The 27,882-nt window shown below is 40.9% G+C and overlaps 1 protein-coding gene across 1 annotated transcript in view; it reads left to right on the top strand.

Moving 5' to 3' along the window:
* LOC114501818 (ubiquitin-conjugating enzyme E2 E2) overlaps positions 1-27,882 on the top strand; it is a 262,437-nt gene that overhangs the window by 180,359 nt on the left and 54,196 nt on the right. Inside the window, exon 4 of the mRNA XM_028518570.2 lies at positions 12,959-13,091. Coding sequence (XP_028374371.1) covers positions 12,959-13,091 — 133 coding nt within the window. The remainder of the gene's footprint in view (positions 1-12,958; positions 13,092-27,882) is intronic.

Here is a 27,882-nt window from a genome sequence, read left to right as displayed (position 1 = left end):
GAATAACTTTATATTTACAAGAAAGGTGCAAAGATAGTACAGTGTTTCCATATATAACTTAACCCAATTTCTCAACTTAAATTTTTATTTTTAAAAAAGAATGGGGCCTCTGGAGGCATAACTAAATAATATGATAACCAGGATGGAATCCTAGAGCAAAAACTAAGGAAATCTCAGTAAGAGACAGACTTTAGTTAATAATAATGATGAGGATGATGAGGATGTATCAATGTTGGCTGATTAATTATGACAAGTGTACCATACTAGTAGAAGGTGTTAATAAGAGGGAAAACTGGCTGTCGGATGTATGAGAAAGAACTCTGTACCACCTCAGCACTGTTTCTATAAATCTGCAACTTCTGAAATAAGTTTATTTTAAAAAATATCACCACCACCACCACCCCAAAAGTTCATCATACATTCATGCAGTATCTACTCTGCCCTCAGCACTTTCTCTGGTCAGTTTTATAAGCATCCGTTCTTTGTGAATTTGCACATCGAATCAAAACCTTTGAGTATCTTTTGTGTTTCCAGACCCCACTGCAGCTGCCTAGGGTGCAAAGATGAGTGAGACCCAGTGCCCGCTCCCAGGGACTGGAGTCAGCTAGAGCTGGAGACAGCATAACCCAGAGTGGGCGCTGTGGCAAAGAAGTCCTGGCCCATGGGAACCCAGGGGTAGGAATCCTTCCTTTTTCTCAGCTTAAAGTGAAACCCAGTGTTACAAACCAAGTGTTAGAAAAAGGCAAGGACTGAACATCACGGTAAATTTTTTAAGAAATCTGAGTTAGAGGGTGATAGCAAAGGTGTAGTGTTGTTCGAAAGAAATAAAGTAATGAGACCAACTGTCCGATGGTGACTAATTGCAAGTGGAATTGAAAGGTTTCTGGTCCCAGCAGGAGACAAGTTCAGTGCAAGCCCGTAGTTAGTTTTATTATGTTAAAAACTGATGTAAGACAAGAAAATATTAAGAGCATGACCTGCAAGAACAAAAAAAGTAGTATTTCTGTTCTCTCTTAGATAAGAAGCTGGTCTTTACTAAAATAGCAAATCCAGTTCTTGTTCTCATTTGGTCGTCCTTTTACCAAGTGTGTGCAGAGAATCATCCTTAAGTTAGATATACAAGAAAAGCATAAAAACGGAAAATAAAAGGCCATTTAAAAAAACCATAGAATTACATAATACAGAAAAATGATTTCCACCTCCCTAATGTTCCAGTAACTGAAAGGTTATCAGAAGGGCACTGAAAATATGGGGGGTTTTTTCAAGTAAAGGAAAAGGCCTTACATTTAGAAAATAAATAAGTAAAGCATAGTTTTTAAAAAAACTTCCTAGCTAAAGTGAAATTCAACATAAATAATTTAAAGTCAGTGACGGGAGGAACTGCCCTCTTTGATTGAAAGGGGATGTCCTGCCCTTTGTTTCAGATCTAGAAATAGAGAAGATTGTTTCCAACTATTCAGATAAACAGGGTGCTCTCTGATTTGAATACGATATTGGATGCTAACTACATTTAGCAAGCATATAAAGTAGCAATGACTGTTTTGTGATCTTACCACATACAAACGTCAGTTGCATTTGGTTGGTTTGGGGTTCCAGAAGGAAAATTAAATTCATCAAGAGCAAAGAAGCGCCCAGCTGTGCTGGCCCAGCACTTGGCAGACTCGAAGACAACAGGGTCTTCCAGTGATGATATATGCTGTTCTCAGCCTTTTGTTTTAGCTTCAACGTATCTCTCCCTTCAAATGCTACTCCAGCCGGTCCACCTGCACCAAGTGAATAATAGCTTTTTCTAAGTAGTAACAATTTTTTCTTTTGTAGACAATGAGTGCCCATCTCTACAAGTATTTTTTTCTTTAGAATCAGACTACTCTTACTTTTTTTCATTTGAACTAATTACTAAGTGCTTTCAGAGCTTTACTTTTCACGTATTACATATATTGCAGTCATACTGTGTCCTTAGCATTTGTTTCGGTTTATAAAGAATACAATTAGCCTTTTTAATACTTAGTTCAGTCACAATTAAAGCTCCCCGAATGGTTAGGGATTGGTCTTTGCGAGGCTGAGAAGGTGTTTTTAATTATTCATTCCTCGGTTTGTTTCTTACAGCAGCCTCAGCTGTGCTTTATTATTCAAAGGTTAATGCAAACGGAGAAGTGGGTAAATTAAATCTGCTTGGCAGCCAACAACCCTGCCTATTAGCAGACACTGTAGGATGAGGCCGGGCGTCGTAAGTCATTTCCACTATTGCAGCACTGCCAGGAGCAAAACCCACCCAATCCCTCAAAGGTAGCCTGCATTGACAGGGATTATTAAGGGATACTACAGACTGGTTGCTCCTAAATGGCAGATCTTCGGTGAAATCTGTGTTTGTTTTGCTTACAAAGGGAGAAGACAGGGGCTGAAACCTGAAAGGTAATAATAGTCTCTGTAGAAAATTGATGGAGAGACCATGACTAATAAACTTTGTACAATATTAAATCATCCTTTTCACAGAGCTCTCACAGCATTTTGCTTATGAATCCCATGGCGGATATACGTCCTGCCTTTTCTGCTGCTGCCGAGATGGGAAGCCCCTTTGGGGGTTTTTTTTTTTGTTTCTTTTGTTTTTGTTTTTGTTTTGTTTTGTTGAGATCACAGTATAGTGCCCTACACATTACAGGCTCTGAGGGAAAGGTGGGGAAACTATGGAAAATGAGACTTAGCATGCTATTAGCCAGTGTTTTGATCTTGTGGAGGTCTTGGTCTCCCGAATTTATCATAGACAAGTTTTGAATTAAGCCCACTGGCCACCAACTCTTACTGACAGTCAGCGTCCTTTAGTTATTGCTGAGTTATTACTTACAGCCTGTTTTAGCCACGTAACACCTTTCCTGCCCAACAGGGCCGATAGTCAGCTTTTCTTCTCCTAAACTTGGAAAAACTAGCGTCTCTATATTTAGTTATTTGTTTTTGCCGAAGTGGTATTGTGTGTATATGGTGGAGGTGTGAGGGCACCTTTTAAAGCTACTGTTAAAGAGTATAGGGGAGTCTTGGCCTGGCGTCGTCTCCGATGTTATTACGGGGTGGAAAATGCAAAACTGAAGCTATTCTATACTGAATCGTAAACCAAGAAAGGTGGACTTATCAGTCATTTGTCAGTTTTTTTCCTAAGCTCAGTATTTAATGGGGAGAATTACGGGGGATAGAAAGAGACGTTAGCATGCAAGGTGTCATACAGCAAGTACAGAAAGGGAGAATTAGAGCCCTTGAAGAGAAACTCTTCCTGTTTTCCTGTTTGAAGTCCAGGGCTAAAAGGCAAGGCGAGCTTTAGCTCACCTGATGATAATAATAATAAATGGGCCAGGCACTGTTTTAAACTCTTTATATTATTAACTCATTTAATGGCCATATCAACTCTTTGAGGTAACCACTCTTCCAAAGATGAAGGAACCCAGACAGCAAGGAGTTAAACTTGATTTGAGTCACATAGTAAAAGGCAGAGCCAGGATTCGAACCCTGGCTCTCTGGATCTGTAGTCCACTTTCTTTACCACTGTGCTATACCAGCAGACTAGTGTTTTATTAAAGACACTTCTTTATTATTCTTCAGTAAATCTTTCCTTAGTATTTATGTGTATAGTTTGCTTTTGCCATTAGCCTTCTGGTTCACTTGTTTCCTCATCCTGCTCCACGCTGACCTCGGCCTCCAGGCAGCCCGGTGGAAGAGAACAGTGGTGATGGGTCTTGGAGCCGGAGAGCAGTGCCTGGGAAACAGAGAAAACGCATGTGGGTTGTGGTGTATCACTGCCAACCTTTTTGGAATAAATTAGGCAGTTGTATGAAGAAATCATTGTTGACCATATTCCCACCCAACAACAGAGGATGTTCTTAGCCAACGGAATGCGTACTGAGTGTATTGAAGGTATTTAATCTCCTTGGGAAGCAACCGCTTTTTAACCCAGTATACAAATAAATAAATCTTAAGTATCCTAAGAATAGTTAAATGTCCCTAAGATCTGCCCATCTCAACTTTGAAACGGAATGTGTACTTTGATATAGTTTACTTTGACAGAAAGTGATAAAGCTGCATTTGGAATGCTACCAGAGCACTTACAGTCTGTCCTCAGTGAGCAGTAATATTTTCAAAAACTGAAAAATTTCAAGAAGGATTTTGCATCCTGAGCACTGTATACCGACAGCAGTGGCTTGCAGTCCTGTCAGAAGCGTGTTTAACCTGCAGATAACATCAGTAGACACGTTAACACTTTGCCTAATACATGTGTGCGGGAAGTTTTAAATAATGAAGAAACACTCCCAGCTCCCTGGCTAGCTCACATGCTGAAATGGTCCTCACAGCACCGCTAAGAGAGGCTGATGCTGGAAGCCCTGAGCGCCTGAGACCTCCCATTTCTCGCACAGAACAGGGAACTAGGAGAAGAGTAGGGTGGGAGGTGGACGACAGACGTGTGGTTGTGGGAAGTGTTGGGGCTGCTGAAGAAAGTAGTCCAAGATCACCATCTCTAGTTTGAAAAACTATAAAACGGAATTTGATAGCCAAAATAAAAATAACAATTCGCCACCTCTGAAACTAGTCCTTGAAACATGCCCAGGATTAAAAGGTAAAAGAAAATCCAGATGTTGGTCTTGGTCTTTGGCCTCCTATCTTAAGTCGGGCAGGTTCTCGTCAAGGTCACCTTGGGTTTTTCCTGCTGAGGCCTCCAAATGGGCAGCACCTGTGACATGGTAAGAGCATTCCCTTAGGATCAGAGGGCTCAGGTTTTCTCCTGCAGGTGAGGTCCTAGGCAAAGCATTTCACTTTGCGGACCCTTCATTTTATCACTTTGGAAATGAAGGCTTTGGATGGAAGTGATGCTCAGTGGGGGGTGGGGGGAGCTTTTTCATTTTTTCAAATTATTCCCCTTGTCCCTACCCCACTCCCCATACTGCTCAAGTGAGTCATTTTTCCTGCAAGGAGAGGATATGTCGAAAAGGAGGAAGAATAACTCAGCTTACGTCTAGAGTCCTTTCAGCTAACTAAAAGATTAAAAATTCTATAATTCGGTATTTTAAGTAATTCTGATTGGTTGTATGCCTGATGTCTAAGAGCTCAATGGAGTTCAGTTCTAATCCTTGCTTCTGTGATACAAAAAAGTTGAACTAGATGATTCCCAAACTTTTTATAATTGTAACCTTATTTCTAACAACCCACATGTATAAAATAATCTGTTTCTTTTTTACTCCAGTGACTTATCTTTGTGCTTACAAGTGAGTGTGTCTTATAAAAATGTGGCCTAGAAGGGATAGGAAGAATATACTTTTTTTTTTTCACGCAATCTTCCTCTCTGCTCCCCAGGGTCTCTACTTCTCCCTGCTCACTACTTCATACAGGTGTGTCTCTTAAAATTTTTTTTGCAAAGTTATGCACTCATTGCAATATAGCACATTGGGAAAATAAACTACACACATACAGAAACATCCTTACGTAAAATATAGAAAGGAATAAGGAAGTCTGAGGTGTCGTGAACTTATTAAGAGTCCTCCGTCCTCAGTAACTTACAGAGGGCTAGTTTAATCACTAAGCATACTGTCTTGCTAGCTACTGCCTTCTCTGGGAAAAGGAAGTACCAAGGTTATTAAGCAGTAATTATTTTTTGTTTAAAGTCCTCTTTTCCTGTCCTTTCTCTCTCTCTCTCTCTCTCTCTCTCTCTCTCTCTCTCTCTCTCTCTCTCTCTTTCTCCTACGTTATTAACACTGTTAACAAAAGATACAAAGTAGATAACAGTACTAACTTTAAGATTTGGTAAAAGGTAACTATAGTCAACTGAAATCACTTTTTATCTTTACATCTCAGCTCTAGAAAGAGGGATTGAGGATGAAGGTCCTCCCAGCTATGAGGCACTCACTGACAAAATGTATCAAGTCATTATTTTTCTTGGACTACTTCAAGAATAAGGACCAGATACTTCAGGACCAGAAAGAAACTGTCTGAAGGAGGAAATATTAACAGTCCAGTTCTGCTTGAAGCTTAGTGTGTGGAATAGATTTCATCTGTCAGCACTGTTGTATCCTAACCTCCTAAGATGTGAGAGTGGATTCTGGGGGTATTAGTCTTTAAAAAATTATTGAATAGAAACACAGGGAACCTCAGGAATTTATGAAATGCCGTTCTCCATTTGTCCTTTCAAGAGCTATAATCCTGGCCCCTTTCTCAGTGCCTTCTCAGTCATAGATGCCTTTCCACTATCAGAATGGGTGTTTTTTCCTGTGATCCAAACTGCGCCGTTACTTAACTGTCTTCTTTTTTCAACGTGAAAAGACCCATAAACAACTGCTTTCATGATTCATGTGTTTGCATGGAATGTCGTCACCTTTAAAGAGGAGTCTAGGCCTTTGAGAGGAAGGAAGATGTTCTCCTTGAACCTCCCCCACCCCCACGTGGTTTGTTTTTTCTCTTTTATTCAGTTTTGTGCCATTTCCCCTCTTCAGTTGCCTCTCCTCTGGTCCTTACCTGTAACTTATCTGGGCCTTACCTTCACATTTTCTTTTAAGGGATGGAAACTACCCTTTGCTTCCAGTCTGACACTAGAGAAATCCATGTATCATTGTGTTGTAGTCCAGAAGCTCAGTGTTCCTGCAGCTGTTTGCATCCAGAGGGACTTTGGACCAGGCACAGCGTATCGTGTGTGTGTGTGTGTGTGTGTGTGTGTGTACCACGTGCCTCCCCCTGGAAGAGATGAATTCAGCTGCATGAAGCCCAGCGTACAAGCAGGGATTGCTAGAGCTCCTGAGAAATCCCTTGGAATCTCCTCCTCACCCACCCTGCCCCTGTGGATTTCAGGTCAGTGTGGCACATCAGAGATTCTCTTCAAAGGCAAGCTCCTTGTCCTGTGAAGCCAGGATCCCAGCATTGCCCCCGCGTCCTTCCCTTGACCTGTCTCAGGCAGCGTGAAATGAGAAGGCAGCCAACACAGCCAAAACACTCTTGGCCTCAGAGTCACATCTGGGGCACAGCACAATAAAAGTATTCAGATGTATTTAAAGCATCTTATGATCTTAAATAAAGACAGTGACTGCTTCGTCCTTTTAAGCAATTTTATTATAATTATACCAATTTTTTATGTATATCTAAAGGCTCATCCCCTGCAGGCGGTAGCATGGAGAGCTGGACACAATTTGTAATGTTGATTCTCTAACTGAATTTCTCCAGACAGCAGCTTGGGCATTTAACCAATCTGTAATTGCTAACTGGTATTTGCATTTTAATAGATTTATCTGATTGCATTTTATTTTGAAGTGTAACTATTAGCTGTGTTTGTTTTTCTTTAAAAAGTAAAATCTGAAAATTAAAAAAGTAAGGGTATTGATTATTAAGAATACTGCAGATGGGAAATCACTGCTAATTAACATCACACCTAAAAATCCTGATATTAAATAAACATGCTAGTCCATGAAAGATTGGATTTCCTGGGAGTAGTAGCTACGAATTCTTACAGGCCCCAAAGTTCTGCCGCGTCTACCTACGTCCACTTCAAGGTTAGGATGCAGGGTGACGATGGTGGTGAGGGTGATGGTGATGATTTATCTGCGGTCTCGGTGACCTGTTTTCTAGTCCTAGGGACCTCACACCCTTCTCATACAATCACCGGGTGATTACCTTTTGAGTGTTGGTGAACTTATGTATCATCCACAAGGCATAACAACAAACACAAAGCAGCAGATATTTGGAGGCTTAGGAATTGGGCCCATTACAGAACCCATTGTCAAGCTCTGTGAGCACAGTGCTGCTGAAACTTCACAGTTGCTACACAAGGCCAGTGCCTGTCATTGCGTCACTTTGCCAATGAGGAAACTCAGACGGAGAGCAATAGCACGTTTACCGAGGGTCACACAGATTTCCAGTGGCAGGGCTAGGACTCAGACAGACAGCTCGCGCCCGGTTCTTCAGCACCCCTCTGAACCACAGCGGTCCTCCAGCACCAACTTTTACTTGATCCGCATATAAGTATAAAAGAGTTTGCAGCATCTGTGTCTCCCTTCTTTGGTCCAATCAAAGTATATAAAAGCTCACTCTTCTGTTTTGTATGGATCCAAATAATTCTGACATATTAAAAACCATTTCGGTCAGTTTGGGCTATGCGAGTGTATCTGGGTCCGCACTGCCCAATGTATGTGACCACTGGCCTCAGGAAGCTGCTTAGATTTAAGTTCATTAAAGTCAGATTAAACAGAAAATGCACTTCCTCATGCCCACCAATGTCATTTCAAGTACCTAATGGCATGTGTGGCTGTTGATCACCATACTGGATAAGGATAAGGGCCAGAACATTTCCATTATCACAGGAAATTATATTGGACCGTACCATCAAATAGAAATGCACTGTGTGAGCCACATGTGTGTAGTTTTAAATTTTCTAACAGCCACATTTAAAAAGTAAAAAGGAACAGGTAAAGTTACTTTTAATTTATTTTGACCCAGTACATCCCGGATATTATCGTTTTTCAACATATGCTTAACAAAAAGTAATGATGCATTTTACTTTTTTTTGCATTGTCATCAAAACTCGGTATATATGTTACACTTACAGCACATCTCCATTTGAACTAGCCACATTTCACATGTTCGACGCCGGCATGGCCACTGTATTGTGCACAACACTTCCGGATGTCCACACCAGGGTCCCCAGGTGGGCCGCACCGACAGAGGGGTGGGACGTAGGGCTGCATTGCCCAGAACCACTGCCGTACGCTTTGGGACTCCAGGTGCTGTGGACACGCCACTTAGAAAAGGTGATAGAGGAGGCCAGAAAGCGTGTTCTTTAAAAGGTACATCTGAGGCCTCGTAAACCAACCCAGAGTGATAATGTTAGCCCTGTTATTTAACTCACTGTTAACTGCATAGACGAGCTGACTGGCTTCAAAGAACCAATAAAATTTGGAGTTCTGACTGAGCGCCCGAGTGCCAGTTATCCACAGACATCACTCCCTCCTGTGGGGTGTCTCCTCTGCCTTCCTCTGAGTCTCTTCTTTGGTGGCACTATTTGGTGACTCCTCAGTTAGCCTAAATCATATAACTCTGTGTGTGTGTGTGTGTGTGTGTGTGTGTGTGGTGACCCACAGAAATTACACCTTTGTGTTGGGGAAATGAGTCTGTGCCCATTGTTTCACAGCTCTGTATTCTCCTGTGTGTACGTTTCAAACTAAATTTCTTCATCTACCTTGAAGTAATGTAACTACAAACCTATAATTTGCTCTGCTTTTAAGCCCTTCCTTCTGATAAACTTACCTATTCATGTGGGGTCTAATTATAGCTCAGGGTGTAACCATGTTTGTATTCATCTGAATGAGTGAGCTTGTCTGGCAACAAGGAGCTGTTGTTGCCAAAGCTTAATTGTCATCTGGCCCGAGTGTGTTCTGCGTGCACCTCCTTGGCAGCTTCCGGAGAGGCAGGTAGAAGGGAGGACGGGGCAGGAAGGCTGTCGTTTGGTCCCTTGCACCACTGCTTCTCAACATGTTTCAACCCTCTGCGATAACCTTGGCTGTGATTTTACTTTTTTCTTCATCTTTTTTAAATAAGAGAGATCAAACACAGAGATAAAAATGAACTCTCCTTTGTTCCCCACCCCCAGACCTGTTTGTTCCATCACCCACTCCAGTCTCCCTCCTGTTCCTAACACAGCCACTGTCATGCATGTCTCTCTCCGGTTTTCGTCCTAAAGTATTTTGGCATAGATATGTATCCACGTACAGTATAAAATAATTATGTTTCTAGTTTATCCAGCAGGATCACACTCTGCAGACATGCTGCTGCTTGCTGTTCCCATATAACCTTTTGGTGGACGTTTTTAGCATACTTTTTCCTAGTATGAAAATTTGATACTGTATACGAACCTGTCTAACATGTAAGTTATGGAATCTAGTCATAGAACAGGAAACTCCTGAGTGCCGTGGGTACTGAGGAGCAGGACATGACTGGAACCATTGAAGCTCCAGTGTGCTACTCCACACCCTCTGATTCCATCCAGGAAACTACTCCCTTGAATTTTGTTCTCTCGTTCTTTTTTTTTTTTTTTTCGCCTTAATACATATGTATACGTGTCCCTCGGCAGGATATTTTCTTGTTTGCTTGTTTGTAAACTTTGTAGAAATAGTATCATATCATATATATTCCTTTTAGATGTGCTTTTTAATCCAGTATATTTTTAAGATCCATTCATTTAGTTTATGTATTTTCACTGCTTGTGTAATATTTCTTTGGGTAAATGTATCCCTTTTCTATCAGGGGACATTTGTGTTGTCCCCAGTGCTGGTATTTATAAATAGTGCTGCTGTGAACATTCTCATACATGCCCTCTGGTACACATATATAAAAATTTCTCTGGGCTGTGTACCTGGGAATGCAATTACTGTGTTGTAATATAGGAGTGCGTGTGTGTGTATATGTATGTGTATATGTATATGTAAAAAAACTTAAGTAGGTGAGTCCACATTCTTGTCCGAGGTGATTGGACGTGCTCAGCAGCGTGCACCGGAGCCCTTGCTCTTCCACAGCACTCGGCTCTGTCGGGCTTTGGTTTTGCCTCTATGTTTTTTTTTTAATGACATCAAATTGTAATTTTGTTTTCATTTTTCTGATTTTAATGAGAGTGAACGTGTTTATATGATTATTGGTAATTCATGTTTCCTGTCTTTGAAAATGCCTATCTATGTCTTTTTTAATGTATTATTAGTCTTTCTCTTACTGATTCATAGGAATTTGTGTATTCTGGACATTAGAATTCGGTCGATTTTATATGCTCCAAATATCTCGTCTAGCTGCGCGGCTCACCTTGTCAGCAGTCCCTTTAGTCAAACTCCAAAACTTTGGACTTTTGCATTTAAGTGCTTAACACATCTGTGACTGAGGTCCATCTTTTTTTTTTTTTTTTTTTTTAGGAAGCAAACCAGTTTCTCTCTTTTCCAAATACAAAACCTGTTTTCCCAGCCCCACCAGCTCTAACATACATCAGATTTCTATGTGCGCATGGAAAGGTTTAAGTTCTTTTGAGCTACCAGACACATTTTAGAATCAACTTGTCAAGTTTTGTTTTTTTAAAAACTGTTGGATTTGTATTAGATTTTCGCTGGATCGGTGTAGAGGAAACTGACATTTGTAGTATATTGGGTCTTCCTACCCATAAAGTTGGTGTCTCTCTTCATTGAATTCTGTTGCATGTATTTCAATAAGTTTGATAATTCTCTTCATAGTAATATTGTACTTTTATGAAATTTATCCATGGGTTCCTTATACTTTTAATACTACTGTAAAAGGTGTTTTAAATATATTTTCTAAGTTGTATTAAAATACACTTGATTTTTACATATTGATCTTATTATATTCAACCACTTTGCTATACAAGTACTCTTTTATTAAATTTAATAAATTGTGTAGAGATTTGGGAAGTATTTTCTGTGTTCATAAACACTGCAGATGTTAGCAGTTTTATTTCTTCCATCTTAATGCATGTGCCTCTCTTTCCCTTGTGACCACCATGCCTTGATGAACGTGGCGTCTAGTACAGTAATAGTTTGAAATGGGTATAATGGACATCCTTTTCTTGTTCCTCAATTTTAAAAGGATGTGGTTTTGATATTTTACCATTGAATATATTAGCTGCTGTGAGGTTTTTATAGATGCCCTTTATCAGGTTAGGTCAAAGAAGTTTCTTTCTATTCCGGTCTTGCTAACACTTTTTATCATGAATGGCTATTATTATTAAAGCCTATTGGGTACTTTTTCTGCATCTATTGAATTATCGCTCTTTTTTCCACTTAATCTTTTAATGAGGTAGATTCATTAACGTTTTTCTGCTATTAAGCCATCTTCGAATTCCCAGAATAATCCCAACTTGGTTTTAGATGCATGCTTTTTTTATACACTGTTCAACAGTGCCGGGGTTGGGGGTGGGGGGTTGTAGACACAAACTAATTTCAGAATGGGAGAAGCCAAATCTCTGTTGACAGTAAAATCTTTCCCACACAACTTCACAGGGTCGCCCACTTTGCCGCAGGGCATGAGGACAATCTCTGGCTTTGGGTGTAGATGTTAGCTTGATAGAGCGCAAAGAACACCGGAAGCTCGATTGTTTTTGCCCTTCTGTTCACCTGAGAGAAGTAGCACAATTCTGTTGGCTCGTGTGGGCCTTTCCTTCCTCAGCGAGTTTCTCTGAGACCCGGAGACATGTGTTTGCTTTTAGTAGCCACGGAGCTTTGCTGGCTTTGCTCGTGGTCCATCAGCATCCAACAAACATTTATGTACTAGACACTAAGGACAAGGCAAAATCTGTTAGGCCTATTTCTCAAGGAACTTCTATTCTAGGGAGGGACAGAAAAAGTAAACAGTTATAAAACACAGTTATGAAGTGAACTAAAATGTCCTATCTCCTGCAGACCACACCAGTGGTGATGGGGTGGAAGGGGGCGGGCCAGAGGAGAATGGGTAGGGAGTCGCTGGGTGGAGACAGAGAAATGGAGAATCGATGAGATATGATATTGAGCTGAATTTTATGGATAATGAGGATTTTCTGATCTCCATGAACCTCATTTGTGTTCTCAGTTGTTAACAAAATGAATAGTAGACTCCTTTTTTCTCTCTAGCTGCTCTTTTGGCTTTGAAAATTTGTCTCTTTGGCCCTGTGACCATAGTACCCTTTTCAGAATGTCACAAGTAATTTCATGCTTTATTAAATATTTGTGCTTCCACCTGTGGTCTGTGGCCCTTGAATCATAGGTTTAAGGTTGTGAATGACAGAGTCTTCTTTGTTCTCTTTTATTAATACCAACATATTTCATATATAGAATAGTGAGGATATCATAATGAACCTATTAACTTTGTTGTGTTTTTATGAAAATACTCAATTTGTTGTTACCATAAATAGATTTTTTTTCAAATTACAAGCTTTAGATAATCTCAAAGCACATTTCCTTTGTATGTCTTATTTCAGTGCCGGACCCAAAGGAGACAACATTTACGAATGGAGGTCAACTATATTGGGACCCCCGGGGTCTGTCTATGAAGGAGGGGTGTTCTTCCTGGACATTACCTTTTCACCAGACTATCCATTTAAACCCCCTAAGGTCAGTATGAAGTATTCATTCATTTTTAGCAATATATGTTGTTATATATGTGTATATACATACATATTCTTAAATATACCAGTGCAGGAATCAATGTCTATTCTGTTAGCATAGACAACATCCCAGGGCTGAGTGTGTGTAAAAAGAGGCAGAATGTGCAAAATTACAGGCTATTCCTCCCCCACACCCCCCAGGCCTTAATTCACATCTCATCACTTTTTCTCGTCCTTTCTCAGGGTCCCCTTTCTGTGGTGTATGTTTAAGTGTAACATTAGACAGCATGTTAGGGCTGAACGTAGGGGAGTCACACTGGGCTGCTGCCAGCCCTGGAGCTTGAAGCCAGAGCCAAGCCCCCGAGCCAGAGCAAAGGGGGAGGGAGCCCCCCAAGGCCAGGCTCATGGCACCAGCTGTGGAGCTTTGAGGTTAGGGCTCCACTGTTCAGCTGCTCTCCCAAAGGAGACATGTGCCCTGGAACGGAAAGTGTGACCCACAAGACTTTAAAAATCATGCCAAGAAAATTCAGTAAAGAGGTGTTTTAATAGTCCATTAGTACAAATGATTGATTAATTGAAACGCATAATAAATGACTAGAGAAAGTGCAAGAGTACAATGTAATGAGAACACGGGAGAATGAGCACTTATTTAAATTGAGATTATGTACTTTAAGAATTCTCTACATTCCTTTCTATTGCCTATAAGTCAGTCATTTGACAAGTGTAAATTTGCTCTCCACTTTGGAAAGGAAAAGACCCTGAGGACACTGACTCCATGCATTGAGTACCAAGAAAGAATTCTCATTCGACATGACTTACCTCTCAGTGCAGAAGGAAATAAAACTTATTTGATTTGCAGGTTGTAGTGAACAATTTTAAAAGGCAATAGCAGCCAAGGCTGGGTTGTTCACTCAGCTGGTTGCAGCATTGTCCTGTGCACCAAAAGGTTGCAGGTTCTATTCCTAGTCAGAGCACATACCTAAGCCACGGCACCTATGAGAGGCAACCAGATGTTTCTCTCTCACATGGATGTTTCTCAGTCAGTCTCTCTCTCTCCATCTCCACTTCCTATCACTCTAAAATTAATAAATATATCCTCAGGGGAGGACTAAAAAAAGAAAAAGAAAAGCAAGAATAAGACCTTCACCCTGACTTTCTGTAATTCTCCTCCCTTTTTCCTGCTTTTCCCCTCTCTTCCTTTCTTTTTTCTATTCCATTGATGCTTGTATATTGTTTTGAATTCAAAACAAAAAAGCTCTGGCTGGTATGGCTCAGTGGCTTGAGTGCTGGCCTGTGAACTGAAGGGTTGCAGGTTCAATTCCCAGTCAGGACGCATGCCTGGGTTGCAGGCCAGGTCCCTAGTAGGGGGCACAGGAGAGGCACCCACACATTGATGTTTCCCTCCCTTTCTCCCTCCCCACCCCCTCTCTAAAAATAAATAAATAAAATCTTTCTTAAAAAAGCAATAACTATTAATTCTCCTTTACCAAAGGAGAAATCAAGGTGTAGAGAAACTAAATAACTTGTTCATTATTATGCAGCAAGCAAATAGTGCTACCAGGACTTGAACCCAGAAAGTCTGGCTCCAAAGCCCATGTTTCTTACTACTTTACACAATATGTTGTATCCAAGCTGACAGAGTTGGTGGCACTGGTGACCACCCAGAGCTGCGTTTGGTAGGTTTTCGGTGACAGAGCCATAGTACATCTAATACTGATATTTTCTCCTTCTACTGAATGAGAACCCGTATGTCCTTCCATTCTACTTGGACCACCCTCTGAATCACCGGGAGTGCCTGTTGCAGCGCCAGTGCAGGCAGGAGGACCCCTTCCAGGCAGCCTCCTCAGGGACGGAAGTCCAGGGCAGGAGAGGGGGCGCACACTCAGGCCAGGCGGTCGTGCTGCCTCTGGGTCTGCTGTGGTTCTGCGAGTGTGTCCGAAAATGTGTGGGCTCGTCCAAGTTCTACATGACAGAAATGTGTAGATTAAACAGAGGTAGAAGGGAAAGCTAGTAAGTTAGCTAAAATAACTCCATTTCCGAAAAGGCCTCGATGGACTGCAAGCATAGGGCAGAACTAACAAGATGGAATTTAACCTGGCCAAATGTGTAGTATTTCACTGAGAATCAGAAAGAAATCATGATGCAAGATAGAAGAGAGAGAGACCTGCTTTATTTTCATGTAAGTAAAATTTGTGGGCTCCTGGCTGACTAAAATACTATGGGATTTTGAGGTTGAAGGAGAAATTTTTAGAAGTACAATCTAGCCCTGGCTGGCGTAGCTCAGTGGATTGAGCGCAGGCTGGGAACCAAAGTGTCCCAAGTTCGATTCCCAGCAAGGGTACATTCCTGGGTTGCAGGCCATAGCCCCCAGCAACCGCACATTGATGTTTCTCTATCTCCCTCCCTTCCCTCTCTAAAAATAAATAAATAAAATATTAAAAAAAAAAAGAAGAAGTACAATCTCCAGGACTTTGAACCAATCACAGTGTCTCAGGTGCCTCACTCACTTCTAAGCTCCTTAGTTTAAGGACAAACCAATAATCTGGGAAGGGAAAGAGAGCTTTTAGCAGTCTCGAGTTTCTTCACTGGGTCAAGCACCGTAGTGGGCGTAAGCTGTGCAGCTTATTTCTCCTCCCGAACACCCAAGTAAGGCTAGGATGCTCCCTTTCACAGATGATGAAGTTTAAAGAGGTTTTCCAGTAATGCACAACCAAGAATCTACCGAACCTCTGACTCCAGGGACCGCGTACTTTCCACTGAGTTATACACAGCCACCCTGTAGGAGGTTTACGAGTATTGTAAAAATAGCGCGTGGGAGGAACGCTGTATCTGTGCTCAGATGTTTCAGGAACTCTGTGGTGTGGGCTGGGGTTAGGCTCTACCCTGGATGGCTGGATGGGACCGAAATAGAAGTGGGAGGGCATCAGTTACAGGAAAGTAGATTTCAGTTCTACATGAGGAATATCTGACCCATAGCCAGCCAGTCTGCTTTTGAATAGCTACTTGGTTTCCCTTTACTGGGAGTGGCAAAAAAAAAAAAAAAAACAAAACGAATTAATACCTCTCAAGAATATTACCAGAAAAATGAAATCCCTCTACTGAGTGAATTTGATAAGGCAATGTCTCAGGACAAAGAAAAACCAAACTTTGGTCATTCGCATCACAATTTAAATGCACATTTACTAGAAACCTATGGGGAGTTTTTCAGAGCATATTGTCACTACCTAATTTATCAGCTTTAGAAATTGAATTTTGTAGACAGATATGCATTACTCTAAGGGAGGAAAGTGTATGAGTGTCTTAACAGCTGTTAACTAAAACAAAGACTTTTATTAAGAGTTTTCAAGTACTGAGCCCATGCATTTTCTAGTCTTCTGTTAATCTACATAATCCATGCTTGGGGTTAAGTTTTGTTTTTTTTTCTTCTGTTGGCCTCATCCAATGCTCTTCTCCAACAACCTTAAGCACACGTTTTGATTCAGCCAGCATTTTCCAGCGCTCTGAAGACTGAACCCAAGGTAGCAGTGGGTGTCGGGGAGAATTGTCGGTAAGAGCAGACGCTCACAAATAAGTCCGATTGGCTATCCAATGGTTATCAGATATCCATACCATAAAATTAGTCTGCAGAATGATTGGATTCATGAGATGAACTTTACCCAAACTCTCATACTTGGAAGCCTTAGTGAGGATTTTTATATACTATAGTACTCAAGTATATTGCTTCAAGGTCAGGGGAGTGATTTGGATGACTCTCCTTGCCGCGGGACCTTTTTGGGAGTAGGGCTTCACCAGTTTGAACATCCCACACTTCAGCGCCTGATTTTTCAAAATCAGAGATGAACTATTTCAATTCGCCTAAATTCTAATAAGGCAAGCAGAACAATGTTCATGAGTATGCAGGGCTCATTATCCTTAGTATACTACATTGAAATAGGTTGAGTATTTGTTGCACTTTCAAATGCTGTGTCTCAGTACAGTTGTTGTACCTTAATTTTTTTATACATGTGATCAATATGTTTGTGCATCTTTTACTAAATCTACACCATCTTTGTTTGTATAACAGTATTAATTGTATCTTAAGTATCTAATACCAAGTTATGAGTGGAATTGTTAATCACTAGTAATATTATTTCTCTGGGGAAATATGTGTTTAATGGAACTCTAGAAATAACCATGGACTGCGGCCCCAAAAAAAAAGCATAATGAATTGCTGGTATGTTCCCAAGTTTTTTAATACTGTATTTCTTTTTCAGTGTAAACATACATTTTAATGTTATAATTCAGATATCTATTTATTCTTATTTCTTTTTCTTGAATTTTGGTTGTGGGGGGGGAACCCTGGTCAACAAAATTACACGGGTTTCAGGTTCCCGATTCCACAACACACCGTCTGTGCACTGTGTTGTGTGCTCACCAACCCCGGTCACGTCTCCTTCCTTCACCGTTTGTGCCCCCGTACCTCCTTCCCCTCTCTCCTCTCCCCTCCCCCAGAGGCACCGAATGTTGTCCCTGTCCAGGAGTTTTTTCCTTTTTCTGTTTTGTCTGTTCCTCCATCATCCCCAATCAGCCCCCACCCCACAGCTGTTAGCCAGCGCTCTATCTCTGAATCTGTTTCCGATATCTCTTTTTAAAGGAGAAATTGCTTTATATTGTACCAGGGATTACATTTTCTTATTTATTTTATGGGTAATTACTCCTGTGCTCAAAACCTACACTTTTTTATTTTAAAAGTCTCATGCATATTTTAATATTTCAACTTTACAAATGTCTACACATTTTAATAGAATAAAAAGTAATTACAGATAAGTAAAAGGAAACTTTTTAAATTACCTATAATCTCAATCCAGAACGTAATTATTTACACCGTTTTTTTCTTTTGACATTTTTGTTCTCTGCCCACATATGTATACATACAACTATGTCTTTGTGCCTACACACAGATTTGTATGCACATAAATATTGGGACATATTCCTCATGATTTAAGAATAAATTTTTTACCTAACATTGTATATTCACCCGACACTATATATATCTCTCCAAAAAACACGTAACTACATAACAATTACAGAGGCTCTGAAGTGTTCAATTACATAAATATATCAAATAGAATTTATTTTCTATGAATGGACATTTAAGTTCTTGTCAGAATTCTGTTATAATGGTGATGTGACGAACATCTTTATGATCACATATTTTTATATACTTGCAGTGTTATTTCCTGAGGCAGTTTTGTTGACATGGACTCTTGGGTAGATGGGTTCACACACTTGTAGTTGAATTTTGATCAAGGTGGGCCAGTTGCCCGCCAGAAAAATTGTGTTGGCTTCCGTCACTGTCACCCAAACATGATGGTCTGGAACACTCCTCCACTCCCGGAATTCCTCATCTTTTTTAATCTCTGCCGGTCTAATAAATAGAAAGTGATACCTTGCACTTGCTTTAATTTTCATTTATTTTACTACCAATGAGATGTAGGATCATTTTCACACTTTCTTTTGTTCAGTTATTTCTGCTTTTGTGAATAATGTGCAAGTTTTTTTAAGTCTCACACCTAATAAAATTAACAAGTGTACTTGGAAAATTCAGAAGCAAAATCATAAAATGTTTTTATCCTGTGTTATTTTTTTCAACTAAAAACACTTTGGAAATATTGTGAGACAATGTCTCATGTTTTACCAAGCTTCTAGTGACATAACATCCTAACTAAGGGGTCATGTTAGATTACAGGCTGGATTTTTGTTTTGTTGTTATCTTTTTACGGTTTTATTCATTTATTTTTAGAGAGAGGGGACGGGAGGGAGAAAGAGGGAGAGATACATCTATTGGTTGCCTCCCACATGCACACCCCCATTTGGAGACCTGGCCCACAACCCAGGCATGTGCCATGACTGGGAATCGAACTGGAGACCTTTAGTTCTCAGGCCAACACTCAGTCCACTGAGCCACACCAGCCAGGGTTGGATCTTTGTTTTTACAGTAGAAATACGTAGAGGTAGCCAATTCGTAGTTTGGCTTTTTCTGTAATCCTGTGGGTCTGGATATTTTATTTAAAAAAAAAAGTGGGCATTCTGAGCACATTTAAAAGTAGATCAGTAAGAGGATCAAGCTTGTTTGTTACTTATTTTTAGTGTCTCGGACAACCTCTGCACTACTCAGACGTGCTGTCTTAATGTTTAGATCTATTACTGGGAGAATTGTTTTCTTCGGTAATGCCAGTAGACATTTTCCAAAATGGAATGATGGTAAAACTTGTACCTAAGATGTTTAAAAACTAACAATAAAAACTAAACCACATGCATATTAACATCTAAAACCTTTTTAATATAGTTTGTTCTTTCATTACAAATTTTATCAAATATAATTTAAGATAAATCTGTCAGAGAATATTACATGTTTAATGGGGGCTTGGGGTATGTTTTTATAAAATTGAATGATGAACTGCTTACTAATGAGATGTCAGCTAGTAGGAAAGGCTTTACATGGTTTCAGACAATAAAATAGATACTTTAGGTCCATCAAATTTTCAAAATCTTCATTTGGTTATCCTCATTAGATTTTAAGCTTCGATTGACAAGTCAAGGCTAATAGTGAATAAAATAGCTAGTTACAGCGAGAAGCAATGATGTCCATTTAAAAGCCAGAGATAGGCTTATATCTGAAGTACAGCAAGGAATTCCACAATGCTTTTCTCACTAGGTTGTTATCATTGGCTTGTTTTTGTTGCTCCTGCTACTGCTCAGAATAAAAAAGTTGACGGTGTCCCCCAGGATTGTCGGAAGGAGCAATGGTTTCCATCTGTGAACCCGACTGTCTACTCATTTGCTCCGGCCTTGAGGAAAGAACACACTTGTCATGGAGTAACATGAATTAACTTGTTTTTAACCTGAGTTCATATATTCACACAAAGCCTTGGCCATGAATCAAGTGCTTTCACACACACCGAATTGCCTATTTGACAGCTCTGGTTGAACTTCCAACAGTCGCCTCAAACTTAACTGTTCCAAAATAAACAGCGCATTACACAACCTTACCCCGCTCCTGCCAAAGCAGCTCCTCCAGTCTTCCTCGTCTCAATGAATGAAAACTCAGGTTTTCCACTCGGTAAAGCTAAGCACCTTGCCGTCACCCTTGACTCCTCTCACACAGCCTAGCTAGACCCCGTCTTCCTGGCTCAAAATGAACATTCAAAACAAATCCAGGCTCTAACCATTTCTCATCACTTCTCCATAGTAACACTCTGGCCTGAGCCACGGAGTTCAGAACTGCTCCCCGCCCCCAGTTTTCACAGGAAGTCTGGTCTCCCTGCTCCCACCTTACTCCTCCCGCAGGGTACACCCCTACACTGAATACTCCTCTTGTCATGTAAGTCAGTGGTGTCAGTTCTTTGCTTAAGACCCTTCGGAACTCTCTTTGTTCACAATATATTTTTCACAATCTCCAGTTCACTCTTGACTCACACACTGAGCATGCTCCTTCCACAGAGCCTTCGCATCTCCCCTCCTGTCTGCCTGCATGGTCTGCCCCCACGAACGGCCGTGGCTCACTCCACTTTTCCTCTCCTGTCTGCTCAAATGTCACCTTTTCAGAGAAACTCTTGTGCGACAACTCCCAACCACCTGTGCTCCCTCTGAGCTTCCCCGCCACCACTAACCACACTGGATTTTCCCCCACAGCACCTTGCCCTCCTGCATTATACATTTCTTTGTTTATGAATTTATTATGTTTCCCTTTCTCCAGTTAGCACGCCAACTCCAAGGTCACAGGGAGTTCATCACTTTTGCTGTCTTTCTCCTGTATTCCCAGCACCTAGAGCAATGCCTGGTGATTCAGTAGGCATTCAGTAGAAATGTGTTGAGTTCATTTAATCCTTGCAACTTTGCCGTAAAGGCACTATCCAATGTCTCCCGCCCCACCCCGTGGATCAGAAAGCTGAGGCCCAGCAGTGGCTGAGTGACACGCAGGTCACATGAGAAATAGGTAGCAGAACTGGAACTCAAACCCAGTTCTAAACTGAATCTTTCGTTCCGCAATCACAGAGAAAATTTAAATTGCCTGAATCTCTGGAAGAAGGACTCGTTCTTAGGTTTTACGCTGTGGTGTAAGTTAATTATAATAGGTCGATCTCTAGACCAGGTGTGTTGGGAGGGAGACGAGAGGGGTGATACAAGGAGGGAAGAACGTTGGGAAGAGATTCCGAGCGCTTGTCTTTCACGTTGGCCCAGGGTCCTCGTTCCGAGGGCACCCCAAGTTTCCTCCAGTGTGTTCCTAGTTCACAGACACTGAAGTGTTCAGGACTTCAGAATCGAACAGTGAGTACAGATTTCTGGATTTTGCTAGCCCTCAGCTAAAGGAGAAGTAATTTCACATTGTGCAGGTCATTTTCACATTTTCACACTTAACTGGTGTCAAAAACAGCCTGCATTCCCAATGTCCTAACTGGGCTATTGCTTACATTTCATGAGAGAGTCCGCTGTTTCTCTTTCTAGTGCACTCTCCTCTTTGATGAACCTTTTTAAAGTGTGCCATGCTACACTCCAATGTTGTGTGAAATCTTTAAATGGATGTGATGAATCAAAGTGGATCAAAACAGTGGTCACTGTCTTCCCGCTTTTAAAATAGCTCAGAGTGGACCCATCTGTGTGTCCAACTGCCACCTCCAGCTGCCACCAGTTTGGGAAGTATTAAGAAGTAGGGCTGAATTTTGTTTGTTTGTTTTTAAGTAAAGGGATACCAACTTTATTTGTTCTAAATGGAATTGACTGTGGCTATAAGCTAATAGAAAAGGAGGCTGAAAGGAAGTTCTACTCAGTCATATTTGGGGAGGATCCCTCTCTCCCTTGCTTGGTATAGTCTAATTCAGTTCCAAATTTGGAAGAAAGGCCTTTCGTTTACCCTTGTCTCCTCTGAAATGCTTTTTGCCCAAGCCAGCATAATCTATTCAGGTTGAATCAACTCAGCCGCCTGCACCTCTGCCCAGGCTCTGACGGAGTAGGTGTGTGATGGGCCCCTCTGATACCTACTCACACTCCCCTGTCAGCCTTGCCATAGAGGTGGGGGTTTCAGACAAGTATCTCGCCAGGTCGCTCCATCTCTGGAGTTCCTTTCTCTATGGAACGTGACCTCACCCCAAATGGGAATTGGTGTTTGTTGATATTACTGTCGGCGTAACTGGGAGGAGTGGACAGGCCTAAATTCCTTCACAAAGGATGTTGTTTTACAGTGAGGTGGAGTGAACAAAGCATGGGAGTGAGGCAGTCAGGTGTTTGGGAAATGAGGAACTCCGTTGCTGTCAGCCGACTCAGGGAAAGATGGCAGCTCACTCATCAGGGAGAGGTGACCTTTCCAAAGAAAGGTCCACAGATTTGACACTCCCCTCACAAAGGTTTTCTGAAGAGAAGAGGGTGGGGCACCTTCAAGACGAAGTCTTCAGGATCCCAGACATCAAAGAGTAGGGACCCACTAGTCCCAGAAAACAGAACACTGGGAACTCGGAAACACTGCAAGTCTCACAGAAAGTTCAAGGGCAGTAAGGTGATGTGGAGGGAATAGTCTTGTAAAGGAAAAAATGTTCTGCACATCTGGGCTGGAAAAAGCTTCAAATCTGGCATTTTACTAACCTCGTAGGAAAGAGCCCCTGGTAGAACCAGATCGAAACACAGAACAGACACCCTGTGTTCATTGAGTGTCTAATTGTTTTAAATAAGACAGGGATTTTTTTACACTGATTTTTGAGAGAAAGAAAGTGGGTAGGGAGAGAGAAAAACATTGATCTGAGGTTCCAATCATGTATGCATCCATTGGTTGATTCTTGTATGTGCCCTGACCAGGGATCGAACCTGCAACTTTGACTTATGGGATGACACTCCAGTCAGCTGAGCTACCCAGCCAGGGCAAGGGTCTGTAAACTTAAAAACAAATTTTATCATGCACTTGAGAATTGGGATGGGGAGATGGTATTCTACACATTAAAAAAAATTGTATTCTCTACTTTATTTAGATGTGTTACTTGTTTGAATAGTTACGTGTAGTGTTCTTTTGTTCAAGCTTGGATACAATAGGGAGGTCTGAGTTAATTTTTAAGACTACCCTACCAGTCGAATATTAACCCCTGTATGGCAATGATCAATTTTCCTTGAGGTTTTTTTTTTTTTTCCTTAGAGTGGAGCTGGAGCTCTTGATAAGTTGCTTAAACAGATCCCCTGTTAGAGATCTCCTGTTAGAGATCTGTTTAAGCAGATCCAAGGAAAATTAGAGAAAGGATTGTTCTCACTTCCCAGCTGGCCAAGATCAGAGTCCATATGTAGTCATGACTTGGGGGAAAATATGATAAACTGGTCTTTCCCTGTGGAAAATAAAGAGAAACAAAGTCAGACAGAAGTTAAAGGTTGGAAATAAACAGATTGAGGATCGGATAGCTACACTGATTCATACAGGTGTGGGTAGCTATTCTATGCAATCAGGTACATTTTTGTATGGTGTCAATATGTTAACAGAAACCTACCAAAAATTCTTGTAAGTTGGTTGCTTTTTTAAATGCATTTTAAGACTAACCTATAAAGCAGAGATTTATTGAGCCCTTACCACTTTCAAGGTCTCCTATATATAAAGATGAATGAGACACAGTTCCAGGGAGCATGGAGACAAGGAGAATAATAGTTGGGAGCTGATACAGTAGTCCGGGCTGAAAAATATGGAGGTTAAATTTTGGAGGATGAAGACAGGGTAACAGCATACAAGGGAAGAACCAAAAACAAACAAAATTTATTTATAAAAAATTGTGTATTTATTCTTACACGTTTAAACTTAAGTCACCTTCAAAGTCCTCTCCATTTGATGCAACACACTTATCAAGATGATTTTTTCCACAGTTTTTGAACTCATCGATTTTGATGCCTTTTAGGTGCTTCTGTTGTTTTTGTTTCACCTCTTCCACATCAGTAAAACATTTCCCTTTGAGGACTTTTTTTTAATCAGGAAAACACAAAACAAGTTGTTCAGGGCAAGATCTGGTGAACAAGGAGGGTGGGGCTCAGGGGTTGTGCAGTTTTTTGTCAAAAACTTCTGAACACTCAATGTGGTGTGGGCAGGTGCACTCGTAAATCACCCGTCGTGAAATGGGCAAGCACGTTGAAAGAGTTTTCAAAACAAAATCACTGAAGCCAAACGCAGCCTCTCACAACAATACCAGCTGCTGCACTGATACAGATGAGTTCCTAGAACACACACCTAGTGGGGGGAGCCTGTACTATAATGGGCCTACCCTCCAGAAGATAATTCTGATGTTTTGGGAGTCCTCCTTATATGAGGGTTTTTTTTTTTCATTTGTTTATTCAGTAAATATGTGTGTGCCATATACCAGTCCAGATACTGAACATACAGAGGTCTCTCATCTTGCAGAGAGTTCACATTCCAAATATGATAGAGCAGGATTTTTCAACTTCAGCGTGATTGACACCTTGGACTAGATAGGCGTTTGTCAGGGAGGGCTATTCTTTCCATTATGGGATGCATCCCTGGCTTTACCCACTGGCGCCAATAGCAGTCTCTCCCCCACATACACAATTTGTAACAAAAAATGTCTCCAGTTACTGCTAAATGTCCCCTGGAGCACTATTTCAGAAGTATCGTTTGTATCCAGTGCTGTCTCATTTGAGACATCTGTGAGAACTCTGCGGTTGCTCATTTGAATGACCAAGTGGAAACGTTTCCTGCAAAGAACCGGTAGGATGTCCGGGAGGAAAAGTGTTCATTAGGCAGCTTTACAGATATAGAGTTCGCGTGAGTGATGTGAGCTAGAGACACAGATGGCGGGGGGGGGTCAGAATTCTAGAATAAACAGCCTCACCTAGAAAAATGGGCAGTATCCCACCCAAACTGGGTTTTTGGAGCTATAAATTTCCAGAATGGATTTCCCAAAAACTGATGTTTGAAAAGATTAACAAAACTCACATTTTCTCTTTTTCATTATGTTCTCAGTGTTTCGGAATTGGCAAGTTATCTTCCACATAGAGTATAGAATAATGCCTCACAAAATATCATATTCTCATTAAAAGACTCATTAGTTAATAAATCATAAAAGCATGAACAATTAAAGCAGTCAGATAAATGAATCTTCCCACAAGGGCCTAAATAAGGACTGAAATAAATCAAAACAATTACCTGTGGTGGAAGGGCACTTCTGCAGGGGAATGGACCAAATGACCTTCTTTAAGCTCCCCTTGGGCCTTCGTTTCCGTGCCTAATTCCACTGACATTATGGTGGTTATGGTGAATTGTGTGCTCCATGTTACACTGTATTTTTAATGCCTGATATTTTATACCAACATTATACTGTACTTTACACTCATTATCTTACTTGATTCTCTCACTGAGAGGCGAATTTCATTATCACAAGAAGCTAAAACTTAGATTAAGTAATGTGATTGGGATCACATGGCAGTCAACACCAGGGCCAGGATTAGAACCCCTGGCCTCCTGCTCTCGGGTCCAGCAACCCCCGTTCTTCACGCCTGAAGTAGCTGAGCTGTGCAGTGATCCTGCAAAAAGCACAGTAATCCAGTTTATTGCCAACAGCCATACTTTATTAAATTACCTTGTGTTATTTACTGTAGTTACTGCAAAACATCTTTTTCACTCTTTTTGTGGAGAATTAGGTTAAATAAGGTTTTTTGTTTGGGCATTTGCCAAATCATAAACCTATCTATTGCATATATGTTTCCCCTTGTCTACTAACTTACTTTAATTTTTATCCCTGTAGATTATACAAAACAATAGTTTATACAACAAGGAAATTATATGAAGCATAATATATATGTTTATTTCAAGTTACTTCCAGTTATTTTCTTCTTCTCCTTTTTTTTTTCTTATCGTGTTCCCCTTCTCACTTGAAAACATCACCTATTCACCCTGGCTGGGTAGGTCAGTTGGTTAGAGTGTCGTCCTGATATGCCAAGGTTGCAGGTTCAATCCCCAGTCAGGACACATGAGAATCAACCAATGAATGCATAAATAAGTGGAGCAACAGATCAGTATTTCTCCCTCTCTCCCCCTCCTCCTCCTTTCTAAAAATCAATTAAAAATGTAAAAAATCACTTATTCTTTGGTGGTTTGCTTTTAAACCAGATTATTTTATTTTAAAACATAGTTTCTCGCCCTGGCTGGGTAGCTCATTTGGTTAGAGCATTGTTCCAATACACCAAGGTTGCAAGTTCGATCCCTGGTCAGGGCACATACAAGAAACAACCAATGAATGCATAAGTAAGTGGAACAACAATTCAGTGTTTCTCTCTCTCCCTCCTTTCCTTCCTTCCTCCTCTCTCCTCCCTCTCCCTCCCCCTTCTTCTCTCTAAAATCAATAAAAATTTTTAAATTAAAACTTTAATAGGTGATATATATATGCACACACACATACATGCAGTAAAATGTTCTAACAGCACAAAAGATGTATGGTAAACTTAAGTCTTCCTGCCTGTTGCCTGGTCATTTCATTCCCCTTCCAAAGACTTATTTTTCTGCATTTGCTTTCTTCACTTACCATCTTCAAGATTATCCCATATTCATATATATAGATCAGCTCCATTTTACAGGATGGGGGAAAAATAGGGTTACAGTTTTTCATGAGGAAAATAATTCAATAATTAATAAATAACAATACAGAAATAAACTCTGTTTCAGGTAGTCACAACTGTAACCCTGCTTTTGCCCCGTGCTGTATTTCTTTGAATGAATGTACCATAATCTATTCACCAGGTTCCCTGCAGTGAGTACACAGATTATTTCCAGTATTTTGCCATCACAAATAATGTTTCACTTAGTATCTTTGCACATAATGTCTTTGCGGACTTGTGTAAATATGTTTGCAGGATAAGTTCCTAGAGTTGGAATTGTTACAGTGAAGACTGTATGCAGTGTTCCATGTCAGTAGGTACCGCCAGGCTGCTCTGCAGAAGTCGTACCCAGTCAACACTCCAGCTCAGATGCACCTGCCTCTTCCCTGCACCCTCACCAGTGCTATGTGGCACCCCCAAACATTTGACCTTTACCAATAGAATAGATAGGAAAGAATGTTAATTATAATTCCGTGTCTCTTATGAGTAAGAATACCTTTTCATGTGTCTGAAGGCTGGCCCTTCTCTTATTGAAAAGAAAGATTATAGTAACCTACGCGCTTGACAGCTTCCAACCACGTAACTTTTGATGACACTAAACTCTGGAACGTGGAATTTTGCTCTGTGAAAGAGAAAGTTGAATAATCTCGAAGAGTCCTTTAATCTCTGTCAGTGATTGGTCACTGCCCTGCTTAAAGCTCTTTGTGGCTTTCCACTGCCCTGGACTAAAATGGAAACTTCTTACACTGGCCTGCAGTGTGGTCGTGACCTCTCCACCCGCCTCACCGCACTGCAGCCCCCTGGCCTCCTTCCTGCTCTCCGGGACCCGAGGGTTGCCGCTCCCTTTCCTGGGACGCCTCCGATCCAGGCCCTCCTGTGAGCAGCTCCTTGGCGTTCTGCAGGCCTCATCTTCAGGTCATCTGACGAGAGGTGCACTTCCTGGCCATCTTATTGAAACAGCCCCACGCTGGTTGTTGTCTGTTATCATAGCCAGATAACTTCTCTCACGAAACATTTCACAGTCTGACATTTGAACTTAATTTGTTGGCTGGTTTTATTTTCTGCCTACTCATATTAGACTGAGCTGAGGACAAAGACTTTTTGTTGTCTTGTAGTACCTGGCAAATAGTATTTTTGAAAAAGAAAATACTCATTTTGCTTTGTTGTGTCTTTAACACATAAGAAATCTG

The sequence above is a fragment of the Phyllostomus discolor genome, chromosome 7, assembly GCF_004126475.2.
Source record: "Phyllostomus discolor isolate MPI-MPIP mPhyDis1 chromosome 7, mPhyDis1.pri.v3, whole genome shotgun sequence".
Classification (NCBI taxonomy): domain Eukaryota; kingdom Metazoa; phylum Chordata; class Mammalia; order Chiroptera; family Phyllostomidae; genus Phyllostomus; species Phyllostomus discolor.
Note: the sequence above shows the minus strand (reverse complement) of the source record. Positions and strands in the feature narration are given on the sequence as shown.